This window comes from Eurypyga helias, unplaced genomic scaffold, assembly GCF_000690775.1.
Source record: "Eurypyga helias isolate BGI_N326 unplaced genomic scaffold, ASM69077v1 scaffold2042, whole genome shotgun sequence".
NCBI classification, from domain to species: Eukaryota; Metazoa; Chordata; class Aves; order Eurypygiformes; family Eurypygidae; genus Eurypyga; species Eurypyga helias.
This window is the reverse complement of record NW_010233891.1, coordinates 34,992-60,992: the sequence shown is the minus strand read 5'-3', so window position 1 is coordinate 60,992 and position 26,001 is coordinate 34,992. Positions and strand designations below refer to the sequence as shown.

Genomic DNA, 26,001 nt, shown 5'->3' with positions numbered 1-26,001 from the left:
TTCAAGGAATTGACCAATGAGTGAATGGACATGACAGCTAAACCCAGTGCTCACTCTTTGCTGTCTTAGTGCCTCAGGGACACATAAACTGTACACCAGTCAAGCGTGCATCTTGAGACTTGTGCTCTTAGACTGAAAGACCAAGGCAACACTGTGTCCCTAATCTCCCAACTCTATCATCACGTTGTATGACTGGGTCTCATCAGACACAAAGGTCCTGTTTGTGTGGGAGGAAAAGCATTTTAAAATATGGTATGAGGAACAGCCAGAAACAAATGTAGTATTCTGTAGCTTCAGTTGAGTCTTACAGAAAATCAGAAATCACCATAAGCTTCAAAACTTAAAAGGTTTCTGAATTGCCTCCATTTGTTCTGCCTGTGTATGTAGTTGAGACTGTGAAACCTGGTGTTTTCAGATAGCACACATATTTCCAAAAACCTTGAAATTATTCCCAAGAGTCTATTGTTTTTACTTTATCTCAAGAGCCACCATGTTCTTAAATAAGAAAGTTACTGTTTGAGTCAATAATCCACTCACACAGGAACTGTGAACATAAGTCATTGAGAAAACAATGCTTGGGCTGGCTTTCTGCAGCTTGCAATTATGGAAGGAAATGAAGCAAGCAGAACACCACTAGCTCCCTACCATTCTTCTGTAGAAGACTTACTCGGTGGTTTTCACTTCCATGGTGCGTGTGGTCACACTGCTCAGCATAAACACTGCATCCCAGCTAAGAAGAATCTCCACAACTGTGTTTTCTCTGCAAGAAATTCCTTCCCTCCTTTTAACTTCTGAGCATAAGATTCTTCTCAGGGCAAGACTGATGAGGGACATGATGAGCTAGGAGGGGTGTAGCTCTCACTGACATGCTGGTGGAGGAGGAAGATGCGGTCTTCCACAATCGAATTGAGAATTTGCGTGGAAAATGGTGTGCACATCTCTACTTGTAGAAAATTAGTCTTTTCTCATCAAAGACGATATAAGCATTTAACATGTGATCACTGCCTTAGTACCCATGTTATCAGACAGATCTGAAGTGATTAACAGCACTGTGTTTAAGCACCTATTCAAGTTTGCACCATTTGAAATCAGTGAGTGATAGAAATAGCCACTTTATTCTTCTGAAGTTAAAAAAGCTGACTCACTAATAAAAGAAGCCTACAAGAAGGTTAGCAGTAATAGTGTTCCCTGAAAAAAATTCCTCGTATTACACAGCCATCACATATACCAAAAAGATTGTCATGCACAAATAGAAAAGAAGCTAAATGAAACTGCGTTAGGTTGCCAGTTTAGTATATGCACGTTTCCACTTCATGTTGCAGCTGAATCTAGTTGTCAGATGCTTTAATAGCTTCTGAAGAAACCTGGTGGTGTGTATGTCGGTGCCACAATCTGTAGTGTAATAAGGGGCTTTCCAGTTGCAAAATATTTGTAGAGTTGTTCTTCTGGAATAATATATCTGTATTGATGCTTTCAGAAAATCTATAGTGATAGCATATGTAGCATTAATAGATAGATGGACAGGTCCACCAGAATATCCCTACCAGGATTCACCACAAGACCTTAATCAGAGACAGAACTAAAATGAAGGAATGGTTGAAATGCCAGTCATTATGGAGTCCCTTAGGAACAGCTGGGTATGTACACTTTCAGCTTTACAGACCTAGAGAGGGTAGGACAGACTTTAAAGGTGAGAAAATAGCTATACGGTGAGTAAAATGTGCTGAGACGTGGTTGAGATAACAGGAACAAAAACCAGAATATTGAGATTCCAAGTTCCCAGCTCCTTACTTCCCACGACATCAGTCCTTTTACATGTTTGTACTGGAGCCTCTGAACTCCTGGTTAGACACTGTGCTGCTGTACAAATATGAAGGTGCTGAATGCTGTGTAAGTTTATAGACAGTCAGACAGAGACATATATACATGGTCACACATAGCAAGAAAACAAGCACCAAAAAGTATAAACAGTAAGATATTTGTGTCAGCTAATTCAGATACCTGATTAAGTGCTTAATGTAAGGGTATAGTGCCCATAGGTTCTCAGTATGGTCAGTTAAGAGAGGTGAGCACATTCAGTGGTGAACTGAGAACAGGTGTAGTAGGTCTCTTCAGGTGCTCAGACTTGCAGGGATGAGTGGGATTCAGCTGACGCTCTGACTGGTTCCAGTGCAAGCACCAGCAACACAAGTACTGCATTAAGGAACAGCTCCTATTACTACAAAGTTATAATCCTGAAATGATTCTACACCCCAAAAAAACCCCATGCACTTTAAAAAAAAAAAAAAGTGACATCAGGAAATAGGAAAACGTGCCATAGGGTACTGGTCATTCTCACTCAGTGGTTCCAATCTAAAAACTTAGCAGCTTGTACATTACTTAGTACCAACCCTGCAATTCATATTATTTAAGAGTGCTACTACAGTACATTTTACATGAAGCCGTCTTGATCCTAGATGATAAAAAAGATGCATATCACCTGTTTTTAACTTTTGAAGACATCCTTTCAGGTAATGAGATGGAACAAAATGTGTTACCATCATATTCATTACTTGGTTTTGGTCACAGTGTGAGCACATTGAACAGATCTCAGCTAAAGAGAAAGAAACATGTTCGGTCCTGATTTTGAGTTCTTACACATGGCTTTAAGTGAAGAGTAAAGCTAAGTGGATGTAGTGCTGCTCCATTCAAGGTAGAAGCTAGCTGTGAGGTCTGCATAAGTGTAAATTCTCCCCTAAATAAAATCACAGTCATGCCCAGAACTTTCTGCGTTGATCGAGGCCAGTAGGTAGTATCAGTACAGCAGTAACAGAAGTACCTTTGTACACTTAGATATACAGAACAGAGCACTGCTTGTGGTTCTTTTGAGGTACTAACCTTGGTGGAAGACTAAGTGCTATTTTTAATTAAATGTCATTTTTCTGCACGTGATGAGCTGTGAAGAAACATTTGCTAGTAGTATATTTGAAATCATTCTTCTCTTTCTGTCATTATTGTTTGCTGTGAAGATTATCATGATTTCTTGAGGTACTCAGGCCAAACAAATACTTAAGGAGTAAGAAAAAGAAAATCTTCCTAACATACATTCACAATGACTTTTGAGGAGAGAAGACAGAAAAGGTAGAACAAAAAGACAAAGTGGGGTTTTTTCCTAAATGGAATGTTTTACTTGAGTTTCCCAGGAGACATCGGCAGCTCTTTAAAAGTATCAGTTATAAAGTGCCGGAACAGTGAGTACTGTAGACAAGTTTTTATTCTCTGAGGCTGTTCAGCTGCTGTTATTTTTCAATCACTAATTTCTTTTTTATTCTTATCTAGATGACCCTCGGGGAAAACATCAAAAAAAAATCCAAAGCAAAACCCAGAATTACCTTAATCTGTATGCTGTGGACGGGCTGCGGACCCTCTGTATTGCAAAAAGAGTAAGTAAATGCAGACTCTTAGTTTGCTTTTAAGGAGAGTCTTGACAAAGATTACTGAAGGCATTTATTAATTTATTGTTCTTGATTCATAACTTCTTTTTCATTTTATTCAATAAAGTATGAATGCCTCTGCATCACGTTGACTGTGCCCTCGCATACTCTTTTTAATAGGTTCTCAGCAAGGAAGAGTATGCCTGTTGGTTAAAAAGTCATTTAGAAGCAGAATCCTCTATTGAAAATCGTGAAGAACTTCTGTTTCAGTCAGCACTGCGGATAGAGAAGAATCTGCATCTGCTCGGTAATGAAATGAGAGCTGGACATGAAATTAAAATGTGTTAAAAATTCTGAAAGCTTGGCTATGAAATCCGTTCTTTCCCCTAAATGGTTTGTGACAGTACAGAAATTGGCTTCTTTTGGACTTTGTCATGGCTGTCATGTGCAGCATCGCAAAGGAATGGGATATAATTAACATTACAGACATACCCTGTTTTCCTTGCTCCTGTCATCATTTTGTCACTAGTGAAATGAGTGGAGTAATACCAGGGATGGTTTTGACACAGTATCATAAATGGGAACTGCTGCTCTAAACAGGAGGAGGACTTGGCCCAAACTGTCTACAGAATTTTGTTAGCTTAGTGCCGCTTCAACATGTCGGAGACTTCCATGACTCCAGGGGCACCAGAGACATTCGTAAAGCAAAGCTCATAAACTGCATTTGTGAGAGGCGTCAGCTCTCATACACATCAGGTTCAGCACATGCACTCAGGGTCTCTGTGTTCTGTCGAAGGGGATTGTGGTACTTCAGATACAGATAAAACCAGTGTATATGAAATATAGTCCAAGAACTAAGTCATACTCTTCCTCTGATGAGTTGAGCTCTTGGAAGCACTGAGATTTGAAAATGTATATATGTTTGCTATGACTCCAAGAAATTAACTGCTTGCTCTGGCTAAGAAACTGGGACAGCCATAACAGTGTTAGAGAAAACAACCTTCACTAATTGCCAACCTGCCTGTCTCTGGGAGACAAGGTCCACCTCACCCAACTCCTGATGTGTCTACTACAGATCTCTAAGGCTCCCCAAATAACCAAAGGAGAGACAACAAAAAAAAGTGCAGTTCGTTTGGTCTGTCATAGATTCCCACTTTAGGTCACACCCTTGGAGTGTCTGTTTCTCTCCTCTGATGGAAAGTTGAGCACGAGGTGACTAATTCAGAACACATTAATTGGGAAGATCCCACCATGGTTGTGCCTGGTGGCTCTGGCTGCACCCTGGGTTGGGGGAGGAAGTGCAGTTGAACTGTCAGACAAATAAGTGTGCTCTAACCAGAAGTAAACTACCTGTTCAGTCATTCCCCAAGAACATGATACTGTGGTTTGTATCTTGCAATGATCAGTTATCATTAGGTTGTAAGAGTAAAAAAATGAGTCTGTAAAAGGAATATTTTTTCCTTTGTACACTGTTTGGGTAACAATAGCTTTCCCAACATGTATTTCCACCTACCTGACTGGTGCTCAGAGTTCAGGTAGACTTCTATTGCTATTTTTTTTTTCAAGGAACAACCATAGGAAAAGTAAATAACTGAGAAAAGTTTACTTTGCTTTTCCTGTTGTTCCAGGTAACTTGATGTCTGTCACCTCCTTATTCTCTAGTAGTGAGGGCTTACACATCGAAGCCTCTCTGAAGCTCAGTGGAGCACTGATGTATCAGTGGTGACACTGAACTTGGTCCTGAGTGGCTTTTGCTACGGTATTTGAAAACCTTGTCGTTCTGGCAGTTGATTTATGAAAGCATAGGAAAGATACTCAGTCTCTTATAAACATGTAGGAAGATACATTGAAAACGTGAAAAAAGACACATTTTACTTTCACATCATGGCCAACATATTTATGATTTATTCACTGCTATATCTCATTTGGCAACCAGTGTCTTTCTGCAAGAGCAAAGAGCAGGAATAAGGCAGGATAAGGTTTATATCTGCAGCCTAATATGCTGTTGCCAAGCTGCAGTCCTGCTGTCATTCCCCTTCAAAAGAGAGAAATCTCTTGTTACCCAGCCTCTTCCAGTTGAGGAAAGGCAGTGAAGACCCCTAAGAACTGAAACCATCTCCTAGAAGCAACAATATCTTCTCTAGCAACATTCAGAGAAAGGGTGAAGATACAGAGCAGAGAGACAGTAAGCAAAGATACATCAGCCCTGTGAACCTCTGAGAGTAGAATTGGATTGCTTCTGAAGTTTTGAATTCTGGATTTGTTGTTGACTGTTGATGCAGATGTTTACTCCAGCTACTTTTTGCTCCTCTTTATCAGTACCCCAAAAAAGCTGCCCAAATCCTGCAACCACTGGTAGTTAGCTATTTCCCAATAAAAGTGACTGATGGGATTTTTTTAAAAATGCAAGCTTATGATTTAAGGTAAACCCGAAGTGTTCATTTAATGTGGAATATTTTGCTTTCTTCTATGTGCTTAGGTGCAACTGGCATTGAAGACCGTTTACAGGATGGTGTTCCAGAAACCATTGCAAACTTGCGCCAAGCTGGGTTGCAGATTTGGGTTCTTACAGGAGACAAGCAAGAAACAGCTGTTAATATTGCATATGCCTGCAAGCTACTGGATCACGACGAAGAAATCATCACTTTGAATGCTGAATCACAAGTAAGCAGATCCAATACACAAGTTTACTTGTGAACTAGCTTTGCTTTATTTTCGACTTGTACAATTAAAAGTTTGATGGCTTTTTTCCTTTCCCTCTTTTTTTTTTTTCTTCTTCTCCTGCTTCATCCGTAATTTCCAGGTAGGACATGTCTTTGATTACTTTTCGGTGAATCATGCTTCTGAGTCCTAGTGCCATGTGTCATAAACTTACTGAGGACGTGTACATGTGTAATGGGTTCCACCGTGAATGAAAATATGCCATAGCAGTGTAAATGCCTTTCTTTGGTTTGCATTCTCAAACCATCCCTACTTTTGCTTATTGCCACTACTGGGTCTCCAAAAGCAACCTGTTATTAAACATGTGTTGAGGAAGAAAACAATTGATTACCTATTGAGAATTTGTGCTTTATTTTATACCACTGAAATGCAGTATTTAGATAACTCAGTCATTCATATTTTCTCAGGTGGCTTTTTCTCTGGAGATAGAAGGAATACTTAAATTTGAAGGCTAACACTGAGAGTCAGAAAACCACATCTACAGTAATGCCTTGCTTCCTAACTGACCTTTTCTCATTCTTCTGAATTACTGATCTTTCCTGTGCTCAACCTGTTGCAAGCAGAGAGTCACAAAGAGTTTACTGATATGATCTAACATACAAGGAACCAGACTGATAGTCCTATAGTCCTTTAATGGGGTGATAAAATTGGACGTCAGATCAGCAGAGGAGAGATAGGCCAGCAGTATCCAGCTCCAATTTCTTTCAAAAAGGAAGAAAAGATAACAACATTTTCCATTCTTGAGTGTATCAACTGAACTGGTAAATTGAGTTTCCATGATTTTTCCTTTTTTTTTGTCATAATTTGCTGTAAGATCAAGAGCATTTCATTTTAAATGTTCATATATTCTCAATAACATCTTTAAGTTGAGTATGGCTAGGAGAGAGAATTCATCTTAAATAACCTTTAATTGGCCTTTAACAATGCATAACTATTTGATCTGAGTTGTAGGTGTATACATGGTGTTCATCACCATACTTAACTTGGTACTGATACTGATTATATCATATCCCAGCACTGTTATTCTGAGAAGGAGCTAAAATAAATCAGTTTAGCATACAATACTGCATGTTAAAGAGGAACTCGATTTTGAGCCTTTCGAGGTCTCATTGCTGTCATGTCTTCTGCAAGAATTAAGTGGGTTTAGACTGAATAGAAAGTATTATTAGACATTGAAACTTTAACAGTGCAGCAAATATAACACATGCCTCATATTGCTTATGCCTAAACATACATCAAACACAAACGTTTGAATACATGTTCTTTTCTCTCAAGCGTATTTATTTTGAATTTTTTTTTTTTTCAGGAGACATGCTCTGTCTTGCTGGAACAGTGTCTGCAATGCGTAGAGTCTAAATTTTCAAACAACACGATAGACGAAGCTGCTGGAAACATGACTGTTGGGTTCACCCCTCTCTATCCACCTTCTTCCTCTGTGCTTTCCAGCTTGGGCCTAGTGATTGATGGAAGAACTCTAGCTTATGCCCTGGAACCTACTCTAGAAGATAAATTTCTTGCGCTAGCCAAGCGATGCCGTTCAGTATTGTGTTGTCGCTCTACCCCGCTCCAAAAGAGCATGGTAGTGAAACTGGTCAGAGACAAACTCAAAGCAATGACCTTGGCAATAGGTAAATACCTCGGTTTAAACTAGCCTGCCTTGATGTATACTGTGCCTTGAGAATTGTGATTTTTTGACTTGAAGTCGGACCCTTGCAGCTGCCTCACAACCCAAATAGCCTTCCAGTTTTATCTGAAAATGTGTCAGACAGCTCTAATGTATTCACTCTAACATATTTATTCAAAGCCAAGATAGAACTCTGGAGTAGTGTTTGGGATTTCTTCCTGCAGAAGTCAGGTAATTGGGACCCAGGTATGCTCTGAGGTTTTGACATGTGTGAACACAGCTGTGAAGAACTGGGTTACCTGATGCTGTGCAGAACACTATTTGCAATCACTGCATTACACAGAACAAAATTGTGCTCCGTGTTGGTTCATCCAATCATGTTTAAACTCGAGGCTCTGCATTTTTCATCACAAGTCGTCCATACAACATGGGATATGACTTGCCCTTGTCAATATAGAGAATGGATTTATGACTGGCATTGTTACAGCGCCTACACTTCTTGCCAGCTAATCACTCAGCTGGGAGATTCTGTCAGTCACCCTTCCTTAAATCTGGCAGCATCTTCCACATTTCCATGATTTCTACATAACAAAAGTCAATGAGATCTTCTTTCCCTATCTCAGGTTTAGGCTGGTGTTGCATTAGAAGATATGAGTGCAGCATATGTTGTCACAAACACACTAGCTTTCATCTACCTGCCTTGCTTAATCATAGCAGGAACACAGGTGGGTTGGACCTACCCATGAGAAACCCTAAGTACATGTAATAATTGCCAGACTTCTGTGACATCCACATCATCAAATGTGTGCTGATTATAATAATCCTCATGTTCTCTATATTTAGCTCAAACATCCCTCCCTTGTACTGAATTTATATCTTTGGCTGACTGACTGTGGACATAATCAGTTACATATGTTGTCAAAAACGTCTGACTGGTTAACTTGAATTATCCAGAATGCTTAAAAACACTAATGGAGACTGGGCAGCTTGTGTTTTCATTCTTTCTGAGCATCTCGATCCTGTGAATGGAACTCGAGCTCCTGCTCTGGCTTAAAAGCCTAGCTGTATACATGCTCGCTTTTAACCCACATGAGCTAGCTCGGTGTTGTGTCAGTCACAAAGACACCAGCTTTGACAGGTGGACGGATACCACTCTTACATGTCCCCATAGCAGGGAAACCGCAGGGAGATGTGAATGTACACCTCAGTCACTGAAGTTTAAAACCTCATTGTCAGCTTATAGAGTTTCATTTTCCACTAGCACACTGGCTCTAAATTTAAGAGGTTAAGAAGTGGATACATGTCCCATTCTGGTATCCTTTCTATGGCACCTATCGCTTGTGGTGTCGTGATTGGAAACAGAGCAGGGGATGGTGACTGAGCAACCACTGCAGTTAAATCTACCTGTGATGGATGTATTAAAGATCTCAGACTGGTCAACCCAAGTCAAGAACCATCTACTTTTTAACTTCATTGCATTTTTACTGTGTAGGCATTCTCATTGGCTTTAGGCCTTCTTGCACATCTCATTTTTGGTCGTAACTGATTGCAGGCAGACAGTTAATCAGGGAGCAGAAGTATTGGGAAGCTCATTCTCAGCCTTCCAGTATTATAGTATTTGTGCAGTTCAGACTTGATACTTGAATTTTAGGGCTTATTAAAAAAGAGAAGGATGTTTATTTTTACTTCTCCATGATAAAAAATGTCCACAAAGCTCAGAATTTCTTGGCAGCTTTGCCAAGCTTTGAACCTTATATTCCAAAGATCCTTTCCTACCCTACATCTCCTTTACTAGATTCAACCAACACTTAGTACACATCTCCCTTACTATACTCAGGCAACACTCAGTAACAATTAGCTGTGCTTTGTTTTGCTGCTGCTAACTGTTCCTGGTGGACTAGTGACAACAAAACTGTATCTTGTCATCCGTAGGTGACGGTGCTAATGATGTCAGCATGATCCAAGTGGCAGATGTTGGTGTGGGGATCTCTGGTCAAGAAGGCATGCAGGTAATGTTGTTCTTCCATGAAAGGGTGAAATCGGCACTTCCCATATGGCAGCTAGACCAAGCTGCCTTTGGATAGCCAGCACAAAGAAGCAGAGTGCCAGTTGCACGTCATAAGGACGCTTTCAGCTTGAATTTGAGCTTGTGTTTGTTCTCAGTTCTGAGGTGAGTTTAAATATGCTACCTTCTCAGAAAATTCAACTTATCTGATCACTCTAAGCAATATGTTTTAATAAATAATTTATTAAATACTAGTTTAAATGAGGAAAAAAAGCTCTGCTATTCATTACTTAGAAAATAAAGATTCACCTTATTCTGGCTTTTATTCTCCCCTCTCCTGTATTGCTTGGATGTAGTGTGGAGTAGCTGCACAAGCCCATCCAGTTGATGCAGCTTATTTGCATGGTGTGGTGGGGACCCTTTGTCCAGGCACCAACACATCTCACTCACTCAGCCTATTCAAACAGCAGAACAGTGAAGAAAAAGAAAATTACGGCCCTGTGCAGAACCACTGCTCCCTACACTCCATTCCAAGTCTTGGTTTTCTCCCCATTTCCTGCCACAGGGAACAGCAAGATAAAGGAACTTGCACTGTAGTCTTCTGGATGTGTTCAGCCTGTGATTACTGCATTTACCACTGGATAAGAGGCACGTCTCCCATGCCTAGAACAGAGGATTTCTATGTATAGGATGCATTACCTACTGATCACCTCTGCCTCCGCTGCTGCCAGTGCAGTTCAGTTGCAGTGTTAGCACCAGACGTGGCAGTAAGACAGAGAGAGAAGACACCCCATTTCCACAACCCACCTTGTATTTGGGCTGGGTGCAGACTAGTTGCATGAGAGAGTAGAGCAGCTGAGTATATGGCACAGAGCTCTTCAGAGAAGATGGGAAGTGTTTCCATCCTGAGGACCTGATCAGATGTGCATGCTCCTTCACTTAGTTACCTGTGGCCGGTTCTCTGACCTGCATTGCATTTTTTGCAACACTGGCTGGATGTTTTGCTTGAAAGGGAAGAAAGGCCTCCTTCACACAGTGTGCAAATGGGCTAGACAATTTTATTCCATGAGATTTAAGGAATGTTGTAATTTAATGGTGTCAAATCACAAATTTATGAAACAAAAATTTAGCTGTGCTATGAACTTGGATCTCAACTTTGTGTATTTTCTTTAAGATGGGCTTCAGCCTGACACAGCAGAGCCGTTACACTTGTTCTCCTTCTTGTAATCTTCCAGTGGGTTCAGTCAAACTAATCTCCAGGGCAAATGGATGTCCATCAACACTCTTCAAACAGACAGATTTCAGGCCTGCAATCCATTGAAAATGCTTCTCCAACCATATTAGCTGTTGTATATTAGACTGAAAAGAAGCTACCACAAAAATATTCAGATATTTTTTGTGCGTATGGCATCCAAGCCATAGCCCCCTATGAGTCTGACTCTGATGGCCGGGGAGGGCAGGAGAAAACGAAGTCTTGGATTAAGCTAATACCAGGTGTATTTGTTGCTCCTTCACCAGGCTTTGAGACCTTTGCATATCTTCTGCAGTATCACTCTGCAGCCGGTCCAGGCTCCGGAGAGCCCAGAGGAGGCTGTTTTTATTGGTTCCCCTCCAAGCCAATCCATTAAAAAAAGTCTGCCCCAAAACTCCTTGGGTCATATCATCTCTTATGTTAATTAGTTAGTTATGTTAGTTGTTAATTCAACTGTTTTTTCCCTAATGTAGACATATAGTGCTCGCAGCATTTTTTTTATTTTTCTCCCCATTATGCCACTTTTAGATGAGCTCATACATTTACAATAACCAGTCCTCAGATGGCCCTGGCTTTTTTGGTGTATTCAAATTTGAAAGCTGTTTGCTCATTAACCTATTAAACTACCTGGGTTTTTTTTCAAAATAAAAGTTCAACAGAGTGGAAAATGTTTATAGATCCCTTCCTTTACTGCAGGGTCCTAAGGAACCATGCAGACCTCTCTACTATAAACAACTGTCAGAACCTTACACATGTGGGTACTCAGAAGGCGCTGAGCATTTGGATGTCTAAAACAGCAGTACTCTCTGATTTGTTTTCTTTCCACATTCTATGGAAGCGTGTGCAGCATGAATCACTTTTTCCTGTGAAAAAGCTGGAAGGAAAAATAAAAATGGGAAAATCAAGGGGCTATTTGGAGACGAAATAAACATGCAAATGTAATGGGATAACACTACTTTCCTCACTATGTTCCTCACTGTAATCGAAAAGGAATAAAAAAAGAAAAAAAGCCCAACACTTCTCACAATGTGTTGTGAAGTACTATGTTAGAAGCCCAAGTGAAAAGAAGCTAAGTTTTTTTTTGGTATTGGAATAGGCTGAGATGGGGTGAAGGACAAGGAAGCAGACATAGCACAGCTCTGTTCTCCTCAAACTGCAAGACAGCTGTGTGTCTGCAGGACAAATCAGACTGTTCTGTGCAGGGAGGTTGTAACAACTGTGTCTCAGTACCTGAGAAATCCTAGAATGTGTCAACATATTAAAAATTGTCCCAGTGTTTATATGCTTCTACAACTTAAATTACGATGCATTATTACACATTCTCATGCGTATTGTTTTAGAGTTTAATAGCTTCTACAAGCACTTACTTGGGAAAACTGAGCCCTTTTGATGATTTACCAAGAAAAGGAATTAGGAAGAATTAAAAGGAAAGATGTCTTTCATTTAAAAATAAAAAGCTGAAATATACCCCCCAGAGTGTGAGGAAGACGTTGGTCCTTTGGAGATTTTCACCTTGCCTCATCCTCGCTGAACTGCAAGAAGGATGATGCTAGCAAAATAAAAAATTAAATTTAAAATAATATTAAATTAAATCGTAGTGTGATCCTAGAGGTAAGGAAAATCACAAAACAATTGTGATAACACCATCATTTACGAGGTAGTCTCATTTACATGTTCAGTATCCTGAATTTTAGTCAGAAGCAGGAAGAAGCTGCGTGATTGATTTTGTCAGTGTGATTTGGCAGACTGCACGGTGCTAGAGGAGTCTCATTTGATGTGATTTTTTTTAAAGACAGTTTTAGAAAACATACGATTTTAAAAATCCCTCAAAATACGGATGTCTTAGGACAGCCGATCAAACTTATTAAGCCAGGATTGCAAATGTTAATTAAACCAAATATTTTTATTTATTTTCTTTTAAAGACCATTAATTATGCTTTTCTTACTTTATTCTCTTGAAATTCATTTTCTCCTGTAAGTCCCCTGTAGTTTTTACAGAGAAAGATGTTAACAGTCACCAAGATATTGGCAGGCGGGCCCTGACCCTTCATGCTCGTGCAACAGCCATTGCCAGCCATTCTCCCAGCTCTCGGTTTTTGCTGCTGCTTGTCACCTTCTGGGACATAGACTGTAATCTCATTTGGGCGAGGACCAGGTCACCTTGCATGTCTGCCAAGCCGCCGGGTTTGCTCACGGGTATTCCAAATCAACACAGCGGTAGCTGCACTTCACATGCACTGTAATGGGTTTCGCTCTTCATCAGTGGTATTTCCATTGACTGTATGAGTTGAGAAGATGACTAGATTTGCTGTGGGTGTTGAAAGTGTTCAAGGCCAGGCTGGATGAGGCTTTGAGCAACCTGACCTAGTGGAAGGTGTCCCTGCCCATGGCAGGGGGGTTGGAACTAGATGGTCTTTAAGGTCCCTTCCAACCCAAACCAGTCTGTGATTCTATGAAAGTATTGCTTTACAAAAATTATTCCAACTTCTCTTTCATTAAAGGCGGTGATGGCAAGTGACTTTGCAATCCCAAGGTTCCGGCATTTGGAGAAGCTCTTGCTTGTTCATGGCCACTGGTGTTATTCCCGACTCGCCAACATGGTGCTGTATTTCTTCTACAAAAATGCGGTAAGTGTTTGACTTGGCAGCTTTGTGGCCCCACATGTTTCCAGCGTTTATTTTGTGCTAAGTGAGCATTAGGTCAGCCTTCAACTGGTTTATAAATAAGCTGCAAAGAAATTTGCAGAGTTGAAAGACAGCTGGCTGCCATTTGCAGAAATACAGGACCCACTCCATAACAGCTACAGTGTGCTGCTGAATGTGCAAATTAGGTAACAGAAATAACAAGCACTGCTTAAGAAAAGTTTCTTTATAGAGCAGTTTTCCAGAATTTAGCTGGCTAGACACAGGATTCTAATGCCAAGGCCATCCAGCATTGGTCCAAAGTAGCTGTTGGGTGTGTTTTCTCTTCTGGACCCTTTCTCATGATTTTTTGTGAATCACAGTGGATGTTCCCTACTTGACTTGAGATAATTTGAGTCCTCTCTGTATCTCATATGCAGAGACTGGGGAAGGCTTTTTCTTGGTTTATCTTACTCCCAACTAACCAAAAGAGTTCATTAGAAAGAAAGCACACTGTGGTAAAGAACAAACTAAGGGTCTGCGTTTCCTCCCTGGCCTATGAAACAGGAGTTAGTCCAGTACTGGGCACTGAGCCAGTGACAGCTCAACTCCTTGGCCCTAACAAAGGCTCTTTGCATTGATCTTGGACTACAAAGATGATTGATTGAAAACTGCCTAACAAGACAACCAAGAATTCCATCAGCTGTGTGGGAGTCACTGGCAGGCACACAGATCTGCTCACTTGCAACATCTACGGATCACTTTGGGAGCCAGGGATATGAAGAAGCAGGAAAACAAGGAGAGCCAGAGCTCTCAGACCTCTGTTTGCTCCAGAGGGCAATGTGTGAACTGTGAGCAGGAGATCGGATTTTATCCTTAATATCAGAGAAAAGTGGCTTTCAATTTTGTAAAAGCTGCTTTCCAGATTTAATCTAATCCTCATTTTTTTTTAATTAGCGGCAACTTGGCCTGACTAATCCTGTCTGATCTCAATCTGAAGGTAGGCATTTTGTCAGAAGACTATCGTGCTCAAAATTTTGAACATCATAGGCATACCTCTCTGAGCTAAAGAATTAACAAAACGTCTTTGTGTTAACACAAGGGTGTTAAAATACCTTCTGTCATCTCATCAGAAACTGCAGGCAAGCACCCTTCCAGACACGAAAGACGGGACTTGGATGGTCTGAACTGCTGGCTGAGTCTGAAATAGCAAGCAGATTTAAATAATGCCGCACGGAGCGGAGAGCCACCTGTTGAAGCACAACAGTGAAATATGTGCTGGTGTTCCAATGCCTGAGCTTGAAGGCTTGATCCTGAATGATTCTGAACATCTGTACTCCCACCCCCGGTGCTCTATGTTTCCAAGACACCCTTTGGCTTGACAGCATCTAATCTGAACTTCCAAGAAGTGTGTACAGACCCATCTTAGATTAAAACGAAAAAAAATAAAAGAAATAATGCACATAAGACATTCCAGCAATCAGCAGCCAGAGAAGTTGTTTATACATCTACATTTTTGTTCAGCTTTTGTAAAATCTTCCATTTCCTTTGGTACAGCTCCCCTTGATTATGAGTATTATTTCTCATGCCATTTTTAGTAAGATGTTTTCAGAAGCTGCTGCCTCAAGGCAAGAATATAACTGAAGAATATCTCTTTGTGTTGGGTCTGCTTTGGCAGCCTTGAGAGCTTTCTGAGCAATACTTGTTGCTACTGGCTCTAAAACTGCACCAGGGTATCCAGCATAGAGACATGAGTATGTCTGACACAGTGCCTGCCCCGAAGGAGACAATATTCAAAAGTGAAATATGTGAGCACCTGATCCTTTTGCAAGGATAATCTTCTGGATGATTCTGTGCAGAGAATCAAGATAGCTACACTGCAAATGTTCTGCAAGTTTTCTGTTTCCTTGAGTGGTTTTTTCCCCATTTGCTCATATTATGAAATTTTCCATTCTCCACTAGAACCTATCTAACGCAGAGTTTAAACTCCAGATTGCTGCAAAAGCCATTTGGAAACTCAGATGACTTATCCAAGAAGATGTTTGGCTTGGTGGAAAAAATAAAAATACAAGTGAAATATATACTAATATGTGACTGGAAATATCTGAGCTTGATGAAAAGGGATTTAATGTAAAGAATATTCTACCTACACAAATATGCACTGCTTATTCCCCTTTATACATTGTCTCTGCAGGACAGCACTGGACATTTTTTGACATATACTTCATTCATTGAGAAATTCTGTCTGGAGCCACATTCATACAACAGTCTCATGGGGGGGGGAACCATTTCAATTTTTATGTCAATTTGTTTTGACTTTTTCAGGAGAGTGATGCACAGAAGCAGGAGGGAACCTTATATTTGAAATTAAATTAAACACTTGTTTAATCCAAAATAAAATTTCAGGGGAAGAAAATCTGATTTAAGCTTGGTGACTGACATGTCATTTATTTGTACAGCTTTTTTTGACAGCACTGCTGAGACCCATGCTAGAGGTGATACAAAAGTTTTCAGCTGACTCTGTTTTCATCAAACTACCCATTTTTGTCAGAGCCAAACTGTTTCCAAGACAGGTTAATTTTAGCAAGGCTCTAGAGAGGAAAATTTCTTAGGTCCATGATTAGCTGGATTTTGTTTATTTCAAGTGAGTGAGAGAAACGTATCTAAATCCATGTATTTATTGCAATTCAGCTTTGAGAAAAGACTCAGGGAGTTATGTTGTTTTTTTGGGTATGGAAAGGAAAAAAAATTTCAAAATCTGTTCAGTTTTGCAATGAAATTGCCATCTCCTAGCCAGCTGTACTGAAGGGGGTAAGCTCTGGTAGCTCAGTCTTGTTTAGGCCGGAGTAAGATATTTTTCCTGAAACGTATTTACAGAAACATTTAGAGAAGTGATCCTTAAAAAAAAAAAATACTACCATTTAACTTTTAATGGGTTAATTTGTGGTACAGGCTCACAAACAGTGAGAGATTAAGTTGTTGCTGGTATACAAGCCACTTCGACACGATGTGTGAACGTTGCCTGAACATATATACACAATATATCTCTATATATATGTATACATACACATTTACATACAGCAGGACTGACTCTCTTACTTGCTGGCAATTCCCCTTGACAAGACAGGCTTACTCTCCTTGCAGCAGTTTTCACAGACCAATCAGACCATAGCTTTTTTCTTTCTCCTACATTTAAATTTCAACAATATTTTGGCATACAGATAGAACATCTGTATCGTCTGTACAAACAATGAAGGGTTAACATATCCAGCTGGCTGGAATCTTTTGAGAACAGCATACAAAAAGAAGAGGAAGTGAAAGGAGAGGTCATGTCATTCCCTTCTTCCTAGATAAAATGGGGAAAACCCTCGAGGGATAGTTGCCAAGGTTTTCCTCGTTGTCTTCCCATTAGTGTTAATCGCTTTACAAATAACAAAAACTGCAGTTTTAGGAGGACCAAGTGTTGGAATTGATTTCCTTCCCTAGGAAGCTGCCCATCTTTTTCTAGGCCTCAAGTGCTCCCATCACAAGTGAGATCAGCACCTCTCCTGAGCCCTAGAAACCTCTGGATTCTCCATGATGAAGAGGTTGTAGAAGAAACAAACTGTGTGGTTTGTCCCTTTTTGGGTGATTCCAACCCAACTACATGAACAACCCCACTGCAGCTGTACATGCAACTGATTCCTTTATACAGCTGCAGAGTAAGGGAGCCTGAGGAATCTTCATGGCACTGCTCATTTGCTGAAATTCAAAGCACAGAGGTAGAATATTAAGACAACTTTGCTAGACCTTAGAGCTTCACCACCCTTGCTGCTGCTAGTCTCACGCTGCTCCTGCAAAAAACCTGCATTTATCTATTGTAGACCAGCTGAGCTTCCCAAAATGTCTCGAGCCAGCAGAGTATACTGTTATGGAAACGCTTATTCTTACAATAGGAATGTAAGTGCTGTGAGATCAGGACTCGTATACCTAGAGGTCAGTGATGCTTGGGAGAGCTTCTTACAGGTAGTTAAATTGCACCTCAGAGCTTCACTTGAACTGAAAGTTAGTGTTGTGTGAAGTCATCCTTGAGACCCGAGATTTGAGGTTCCAGCAGCACAAAGACTTGCAGGCATGCCAAATGTCTGCGGCTTGGAAGGATTGCTCATGTGTTCAGTGTTCATGGGCAGGTCCTTGCAGAATGGGAATCAGAACGCTTTGAGAGCACACCGGGATGATGACCCTGTCTATCTTGTCACATTTACAGCACGGTTTGTTCTCTTTCAGATGTTTGTCGCCCTTCTCTTTTGGTACCAGTTCTACTGCGGGTTCTCCGGCTCGTCGATGGTTGATCAGTGGTATCTCATCTTCTTTAATTTACTCTTCTCTTCACTTCCACAACTGATTACTGGTGTGCTGGATAAGGATGTACCAGCTGAAGTGTTAATTGCTATACCTCAGCTTTATAAAAGCGGACAGAATATGGAGGTAAAAGCTTTCTGCTTTTTGTTACTGTTTTTTCCTAGACCTCTCTACTTTCAACTGAAAACCAACTCTGCTCCCCAAGGGTGGATGACTGATAAAAACAGTCTGGGAAAGTCAGTGTTAGTATTTTGTGGTATTTCTCATCTGAGTCAAAGTATATAAATGCCAAAAGTATGTTTAAAACAAACAACAAAAAAAAATTCCCAGCTATATTTTGAAATATGTAACAGGAGAGAAGCTGGATGCTTTAAGCATCTTCTAAGTTGAACACCTCCCTTGTGGTCCAGGCTCACAAGTAACCACAAAAGTAAAGCAGGTTATACTTTGTAGACCAGTGTGGCCTTTCACAGAATAACCTCACAGTACTTGCTAAAATTTCAGGCCCCAGCCCTTTACAAACAGTCGTAAGGGAAAGGTGGCTCTAAGGAGTTAGCACAGAGATCGATAGGCTTTAACTCCGAGGGGGGCAGCCACCAGCAGATGACGGATTTGGCTGAAATGTCTGTTGGAAACACCTTGTCCCCATCTGCTTCAATTGTACAATGAAAACAGAAGGAATTGCTGGAGGGATTCAAGCCAAACCATTTCTGGTAATTACAGCTACAGTGTACTGTGGGAAAATCTTTCTGTTTGGCAAAACTATCCGTACTGAGACACTGCTTCCACGGCAAAAGCCTTTCACAAAAGTATCTGTGGCCACTGAGAGCAGCCACTGAGTGGTTTTTGCCTCTAACTGTACACCTGCATTTTATACCCCACGCCTCGAGTGACACAGCTAGACACTGTCCTGGAAGGATGAAAGGAGAATTTCAGTGTACCTTATTTTTAATGCTTTAGCCCAAATTCTCTCTTTTTTACACCCACCTGTTGTCTTCCATTTTCTACATTTCTTCTGTTCCTGTGCATTGCACCTTGAAGATCTGTAACGTTAATACCTTCCTTTCTTGCATATTTTTAAGCTGATGGAAACCTGGTAATGGCTTAAGCTTGTTGGGAATTTGTGTCTGCCTGTCTTCAGATGGCAAACACGAGAGAAAACTCCCAGGTTCACAATTATTTCTCATAGGCAAGCCGAGGGACCATTCTAAGTTTGTTTGAAATCTAGTGAGCTTATTCTCTGAATAGTTACCTAAAAAGGCATTTTAAAAACTTGCCAAAAATCCTGCTTCAGGTAGGATCTCTTTCAAAAAGATATCACCGTTTCAAAGCCTATAGAATCATAGAATAATTTAGATGTCTCCAGAGGCCATCTGATGCAGACACCTGCTGAAAACTGCCTCAAAGCTAGATGAGGTTACTCAGGTCTTTAGTCCAGTTTTTAATGTCTCCAGCAATGGAGATTCCATGGTCTCTCTGAGCAACCTGTTCCAGTGCTTAACCACGTTTTTTTTTTCAGGATGACACAGAACATCCTGTCTTTCTAGGCATCTTACAATTCCCATTTTGGGGCTGCAGTGGTGTTTTCCGTAGAGGGCACCCGTAGAGGAAAAGAGCCCTGAGGAGCCCAGTGGCTGGAGATGTAGCCTATATCCCAAAATTAAATAAACATTTTGCCATTTGTAAACTATTTTTCCTTTTATCTAGGTCTTTTATATGACCTATACCCCTGCAATTGTATATTTTTAAACCAAAATGTGGGTTTAAAATTGTTTCTTAGAGAGCAGTTTCGTGCATGCACACATAGATATATGTTTTCTATACGCATTTATAACATAGCATACACCGCTGCATGAATTACTGCTGAAGATCTTTGGTTTGGATCTTCTTTTCTAAGTCAGTATGAATTTTCTGGTTTTTCTCTTATGAAAAATACCCTGTGCTTGGATGTAGGTCATGTAAAACCCATTTGTTCATGTGCTTACACCTCAGAGACCCCCTCACGAAATCGGGGGTCCAACTGTAGTGCATAACGTTGGGCACCTTCATAAGTGTTTGCTGGCGTGTCAGATTCAAATCACACCCTCTGGGGCAGCCGGAGGCGGGGAAGCAGCAGCAATCTCCTCCCAGAACAGAGTGCCTTGCAGGTAGACTCTTCGTACTTCATCCCCGAGGGTATCTAACTGATTGACGGAGTTGTGAAACTGTTTGCACAAGCCCTTAAAAAGGCCTATTGGAATATTCCCCTCAAAATACCTACCCCAGCAGATAGCATCTTCATTAGGCTCTGATTTTCTTAATTTTCTTATCCCACAGGAGTACCAACCACACATGTTTTGGATGAACATGATTGATGCTATGTATCAAAGCCTGGTTTGCTTCTTCATCCCCTATTTTGTAAGTGTTTAGTTTAAGCCATTCTATTTTGGGCATTTTGAGGAGATCTGGCAACAGAGCTTGGGCTAAATTCCGTCTCCTTTACAGACGTACTACGATTCGGAGGTGGATATCTTCTCCTGGGGAACTCCCATCACCACAATAGCTCTTTTCACCATCATACTACATTTGGCGATTGAAACCAAAACTTGGGTAAGGTACCCTCTGCCCACACAGAAACTCGCTGGCATCTACGTCGTTCTTTTCTTAGTGCCGTTCTTCAGAAACAGGAGATGGTTGTTTCATTCCCTCAGCACTTTCTATTCTTAGCAAGCGTTTTAAGCAAACACGAAAAAGGTTTTAAACTGTGATCTGCGAACAGCTTTGTACTGTTGTATCTATAATAAGAATTTTTGAAAATACAAGGCTCTAAACTCTTTGCTGTGCATGGATTTGGCTGCAGAAATTAAGAAGCATTAATTCAGAATCACAGCAAATTTCTCAGAATACAAAGAATCACTACTCTTTTGTTGTTGGTTTTTTTTTTTTGTTCTAGACTTTTCTCCACTGGTCATCTTGCATCTTCAGTATCCTTTTATTTTTCTTGGTGGCTCTGGTTTACAATGCTTCCTGCCCGGTATGCCATCCTCCATCCAATCCCTACTGGACTATGGAAAGGCTGATGGGAGACCCTATGTTCTATTTCACTTGCATTATATCACCAGTCGTTGCATTGCTGCCCAGGTATTGCATCTTCTCTCATATCATTTCTCATACATGCAAGCACTTTATACATATGGTTGGGAGGGCAAGAAGCATCTCTTTATCCACTCCCTCTCTTTGTACCTTACCGGCCCTGTCAGTTCTTCTCAGCGGCCGATTATACGAACTCAGGTTGTCTAACCTCTTCTGTGCTCCTGACCACAAGAACAGGCCACAGCTCCTGGACATAGACCACAGGAGTGGGACAACTGTAACCCATTGGTCGAACCTCCTGGCCATGCAGAGATTTGCTGCCCTGTGAGGTTTTCCATGATGCTTCCAGATTCAACCCATCCTCCCATAACATGCGTGATACTGATGTTCTGATATTATGTGGACTTACTTGCCTGCTTATGGATGTCGGAGGCCTGCTTTGCAGGCTGATCCCCGTTGCCTTTGATTCCTCATCAGGAAAGATGAAAGACCATGTGGAATCACAAGGTGGATCTGGCTAAATGTATTACACTGCTTGTTATTAATCAAAATATCAGCACAGCATTCAGAGCTGCTCATCTGAAAGCTCTCTTGTGTGAAACGTAAGAAAGGCACGTAAAACTCCCTTATTTTTCTGTGTGGTACTTTTTCCATGGACATTTTATCTTAATAATATCTTGGGTGTTTCCTTCTTTCAGTTCTTTTCACGTGCACATTCTCCTCCTGCAGATTTCTGTACAGAACCCTTCAGGGAACACTATTCCCCACCCAGCTTCAGCTCGGACGCCAGTTGAGCAAACTGCCCCCAGAGGTTCGCGCCCAGCTTCTGACCAAGTTGAATGTAAAGGAAACGATGCGTCAGACACAGCCCTTTGCAGACAGCTTCTCACCGAGCCTTGGCTCGACTGCTAGTGATTGTTACAGGGCTTATATCCAAAGCACACCTTTGCCAACATCTCCTCCAACAAGTGAGTCACTTTTCCAAGAGCACGCAGAGGCAGAACGTAAAACAGATCGGACTGTGGCTGCCTCCCCCCAGGGTGCTGTGTTGTACGGGGAGAACAGACTCCCCTCGTCAGCAAGCAGTCTGGAAGGGTCCGTGGGATGTCGCGAAGTGGGACACAGCACTTCGGAGGTGGGGTCACCGCCTGTGGGAGCAACATTTCCATGGAGCTCGGCAGTCGACCAACCAGACTTCAGTTTGTTGAAGTGGATCACATCAACTCCACTGTTCAGCCGCATTGGGACTGTTCTACAGGTGTCATCGAGCCGTTTACAAACCGAAACGCAGGACGGTATGTGTGTGCTTGGCTCTTCCATGCATGTGGACTTCAAAGGCTTAAAAGAACAGAGCTCACATGACTTGCAGGACAAAAGGAAAGGGACCCCAGCTGACCATTGTAAAAGTGACAATTCTGAGACCACCTTTTTATGACATGGGCCTTAAATATATTTATATGTTTTCTATTTGCACACATTTATAGTGAGATTACTCTATTTGTTTCCAAAGATGAAACGGAAAATCAAAGGTACAGAATGATTATTTAAGAATGTTTAAATACAGTATATTGAAATAAGAGCTTTAAATATAAAAAAAGAAACACTTGAAAGTTCCATTTATATTGTTTTATTTTTTCATCTCATTTTGTAAGGAAATGACGTCTCTCTCTGTTTCAGATGCTTCTCTTTTATTCTGACACATACCGTAAAAGCAAAGGAATATGTCTGCCATATTCAAAAGGATTAGATTCAGCAGCAATTATTGATATCATTATAGGCCATTTAGTAATCAAGGAGGAAAAACCGTGGTGATAAATAGGCACTGTATCCCATCCGTCATCGGCTTGCCGGGGTGTTTTGTCACCGGAGCGCACCATTAGGCAAGACTATCGGATTGCTATACACCTCTCTGTAAATGTTAACAGTATCTTACCACCGCATTCATAATACTGGTATTTTATAAGTGACACCATATTTTGATATTGCAGCCGTAGCGTTTTATGTGTCATGATAAAACAATAAATAAATGACCATCCGTATTGCAAAGTGACTTCCCGGTCTGGCATTAACAGTAACCCAGCCCTTCCCTTGGAGCAGCTGGCAGTCACCCAGCCATGACCTTCTGTCAGGCTGTTTGGCTTCAGAAGAAAAGCTACTGCCTGTTGGTGAGGGGTGACTTGGTGGCAAAGAGCTGGTGCGCTCGGTCCGGCGTAGAGCCCGGCCCGGGAAGGTGTGTGATGTTCTGTGCTGTAGCACTGCCAGGGGTGAGGTCAGTCCTGCTTGCGAGCAGGTGGGTGGACAGACACCGCTTCTTGCTCAGAGCTGGTTGCGGGGAGGACAAAGCTGTCGCTCCGACTCGGATTCATACTGTGCTATTTGTCGAACAAGAGAGTAACTCTCGCTAAAATAGTGTTTCTGTTCAAAACTGGGAAACAGCATAGAGGTGTAAATTGAAATAAGGAGTAGACCTCAGACCAAAAGCAGGCCACGTTCTTAGAAATGTGGAAATCTGGGGTGGTTTAGGGTTTTTTTTTTTGTTCCAGGTGCTAGTGAAGGCTGGACGGTTATTCCACAAGCTCATGTTGGAGTCACTGCTGCGCATGGGCAGAGCCAGTGGAGCTGCAGCCAGTGAGTGTTCAGAACAGATCAGTCTGAGAGTGTCACCGCTGTTCGTCCTTGAGCCAGAGGAAATAGCGTTCGTGAGGCACCTTCACTGTTGGCTCCGCCAGGTTCAGTCAAGTGTTGGTGACCAGGAAGCGGCATCACCCGCTGCAAGTGTGCAGTGCCGTGCAGGGGTACTTGAGCCTGGTCTAAGACAGGCTAGCTCCAGTCCTGAAGGCAGGGAACAGCCCCGCTTTCTGAGGTTGTGCCCGAGCTGACCTCGCATGGTTGGGCATCACAAACTGCTGCTGGGTGTGTGTCTATGCTGTGCCGGCCTGGTGGAGCCCAGCCGGGGTTAACCTCAGAGGGTCTTTCCTCTCCAGCCACCATGACCATGTATGAACTGGCTTCTGCACTTTACTTGTCACAGGCTTTCCGGTGTCCTTTGCCTTGTTTGCCATCAGCCGTCTGACCCCGGAACTCGTTCGTGCCACGCTTTGTGCCAGGCGACTTGGCTTGGATTGCCTCAACCCATGAAGCCGCAGTGCCTACCGTGTGTCACTTGCTAATCCACGCTGGATCGTTTGTTTCACAGATATATCCACCGGCCTTTTCCCAAAGACAGAACCCGTAACATGAAACTGTAAAATGCCAGTGAAAGAAAGAGCTGAAAGCCATCTGAATGGGAGCCGTTGGCCCGTAAATGTGTTACCCTCGTGAAACATGACACATCCACACGTACCTAACTGCCTTTTGGGATTAGAATTGGCTAGGGACAGAGCAAAGGTGCTAAGGGACTCACTCTTCCAAGTATGCATGCAGTTAGTTATTAAAAAAACCTACCTGAAGCACAAATCTTCCTTTTAGCCTCTGGTTGTAAGGGGAACCGTGGGTTTACGCATGTGGGTTTGAGCAGAGGAAAGCACTCCTATTGACTCATTTGTTACTGGCCAAAAACATCTTGGCATTTCCCTGCGTTACATCAATTACGACAGCACTGTGGCAGTACGAGCGGGCACTCGGTACCCGTGGAGGGCGGGGGGCACCAGTGCGAGCCAGGAGCAGCGGGAAGTGGGTCCTGGCACGTGGCTCCACATCAGCGCAGAGTGCTCTCCCGTAGCGCCCTTGTTTCTCTCCGTCCTCTGGAAAGGGAGCCTGTGGGACCCTGCTGAGGGGGAGAAACCTCCTTTGCAAGTGTCTCTTGTTGGGTGACAGCTCCAAGGTTTGACATCTCTACTTGCTCTACCAGCCCCCATAGTCTTGACACTCTGTCGGGGTGCCTTTGCAGGTAATTTTTGCAAGGTCAGCTGGCTGTGTCTAACAAACTGCAGTGACTGCCACTGCACATAGCTCACCTGTGTGGAGCTGCTGTGTCTCCTAATGTCAGAGGGGAAACCAAACGACACTTGGAATTGTGTAAATGTTGCCATCTGATTAGAAATGTTCCTCTGCTTGTAAAACAGGATCTCGCAGAAGAGCCCAGTATTAGATACCAGGTAGGCAGAGCTCATTGGTTTGCAAAATGTTAAATTCATAGAATCACAGACTGGTTTGAGTTGGAAGGGACCTTAAAGACCATCTAGTTCCAACCCCCCTGCCATGGGCAGGGACACCTTCCACTAGGTCAGGGTGCTCAAAGCCTCATCCAGCCTGGCCTGGAACACTTCCAGGGATGGGGCATCCACAGCTTCTCTGGGCAACCTGTTCCAGCGCCTCACCACCCTCTCTGTGAAGAACTTCTTCCTGATGTTCAATCTGAACCTCCCCACTTTCAATTTAAACCCGTTCCCCCTTGTCCTGTCACTACAGGTCCTTGTAAAAAGTCCCTCCCAGCTTCCTTGTAGCCCCTTCAGGTACTGGAAGGGGCTATAAGGGCTCCCCGGAGCCTTCTCTTCTCCAGGCTGAACAAGCCCAACTCTCTCCGCCTGTCCCCATAGCAGAGGTGCTCCAGCACTCTGAGCATCTTCGTGGCCTCCTCTGGACTCGCTCCAACCAGTCTATATCCTTCCTATGCTGGGGGCCCCAGAGCTGGACACAGCACTGCAGGTGGAGTCTCACAAGAGCAGAGTAGAGGGGGAGAACCTCCCCCCTCGACCTGCTGTCTAATTCAGCCTCAGAGTGTTGTGGGGTCATACCAGAAACTTCCCGTGGACTGCACACGTCTGCCCTCTCTCAGTCACTGCAGCAGCCCCAGCAGGAGGGTGAGGATGTCTTGAGCTTTATTGACTCATCCACATCTTCCCACCATGTGTTTGATGTTCTGCGGGCCTTCAAGGGACACACCTGGTGCTGGTGGCAGGAAGGGTTGGAACATCACTGGGCTTTGGCTGAGAGTTGTATTTTATGATACT

General features: G+C 42.3%; 1 protein-coding gene across 1 annotated transcript in view; it reads left to right on the top strand.

Moving 5' to 3' along the window:
• Nucleotides 1-23,095, top strand: part of ATP10A (ATPase, class V, type 10A) — a 71,548-nt gene extending 48,453 nt beyond the window's left edge. The window contains exons 11-21 of the mRNA XM_010161840.1: nt 3,319-3,422; nt 3,594-3,720; nt 5,893-6,077; nt 7,441-7,762; nt 9,691-9,767; nt 13,517-13,642; nt 17,903-18,103; nt 20,294-20,374; nt 20,462-20,566; nt 20,910-21,097; nt 21,779-23,095. Coding sequence (XP_010160142.1) covers nt 3,319-3,422; nt 3,594-3,720; nt 5,893-6,077; nt 7,441-7,762; nt 9,691-9,767; nt 13,517-13,642; nt 17,903-18,103; nt 20,294-20,374; nt 20,462-20,566; nt 20,910-21,097; nt 21,779-22,484 — 2,222 coding nt within the window. The 3' untranslated portion in view covers nt 22,485-23,095. The remainder of the gene's footprint in view (nt 1-3,318; nt 3,423-3,593; nt 3,721-5,892; nt 6,078-7,440; nt 7,763-9,690; nt 9,768-13,516; nt 13,643-17,902; nt 18,104-20,293; nt 20,375-20,461; nt 20,567-20,909; nt 21,098-21,778) is intronic.
• Nucleotides 23,096-26,001: the final 2,906 nt, after the last annotated feature.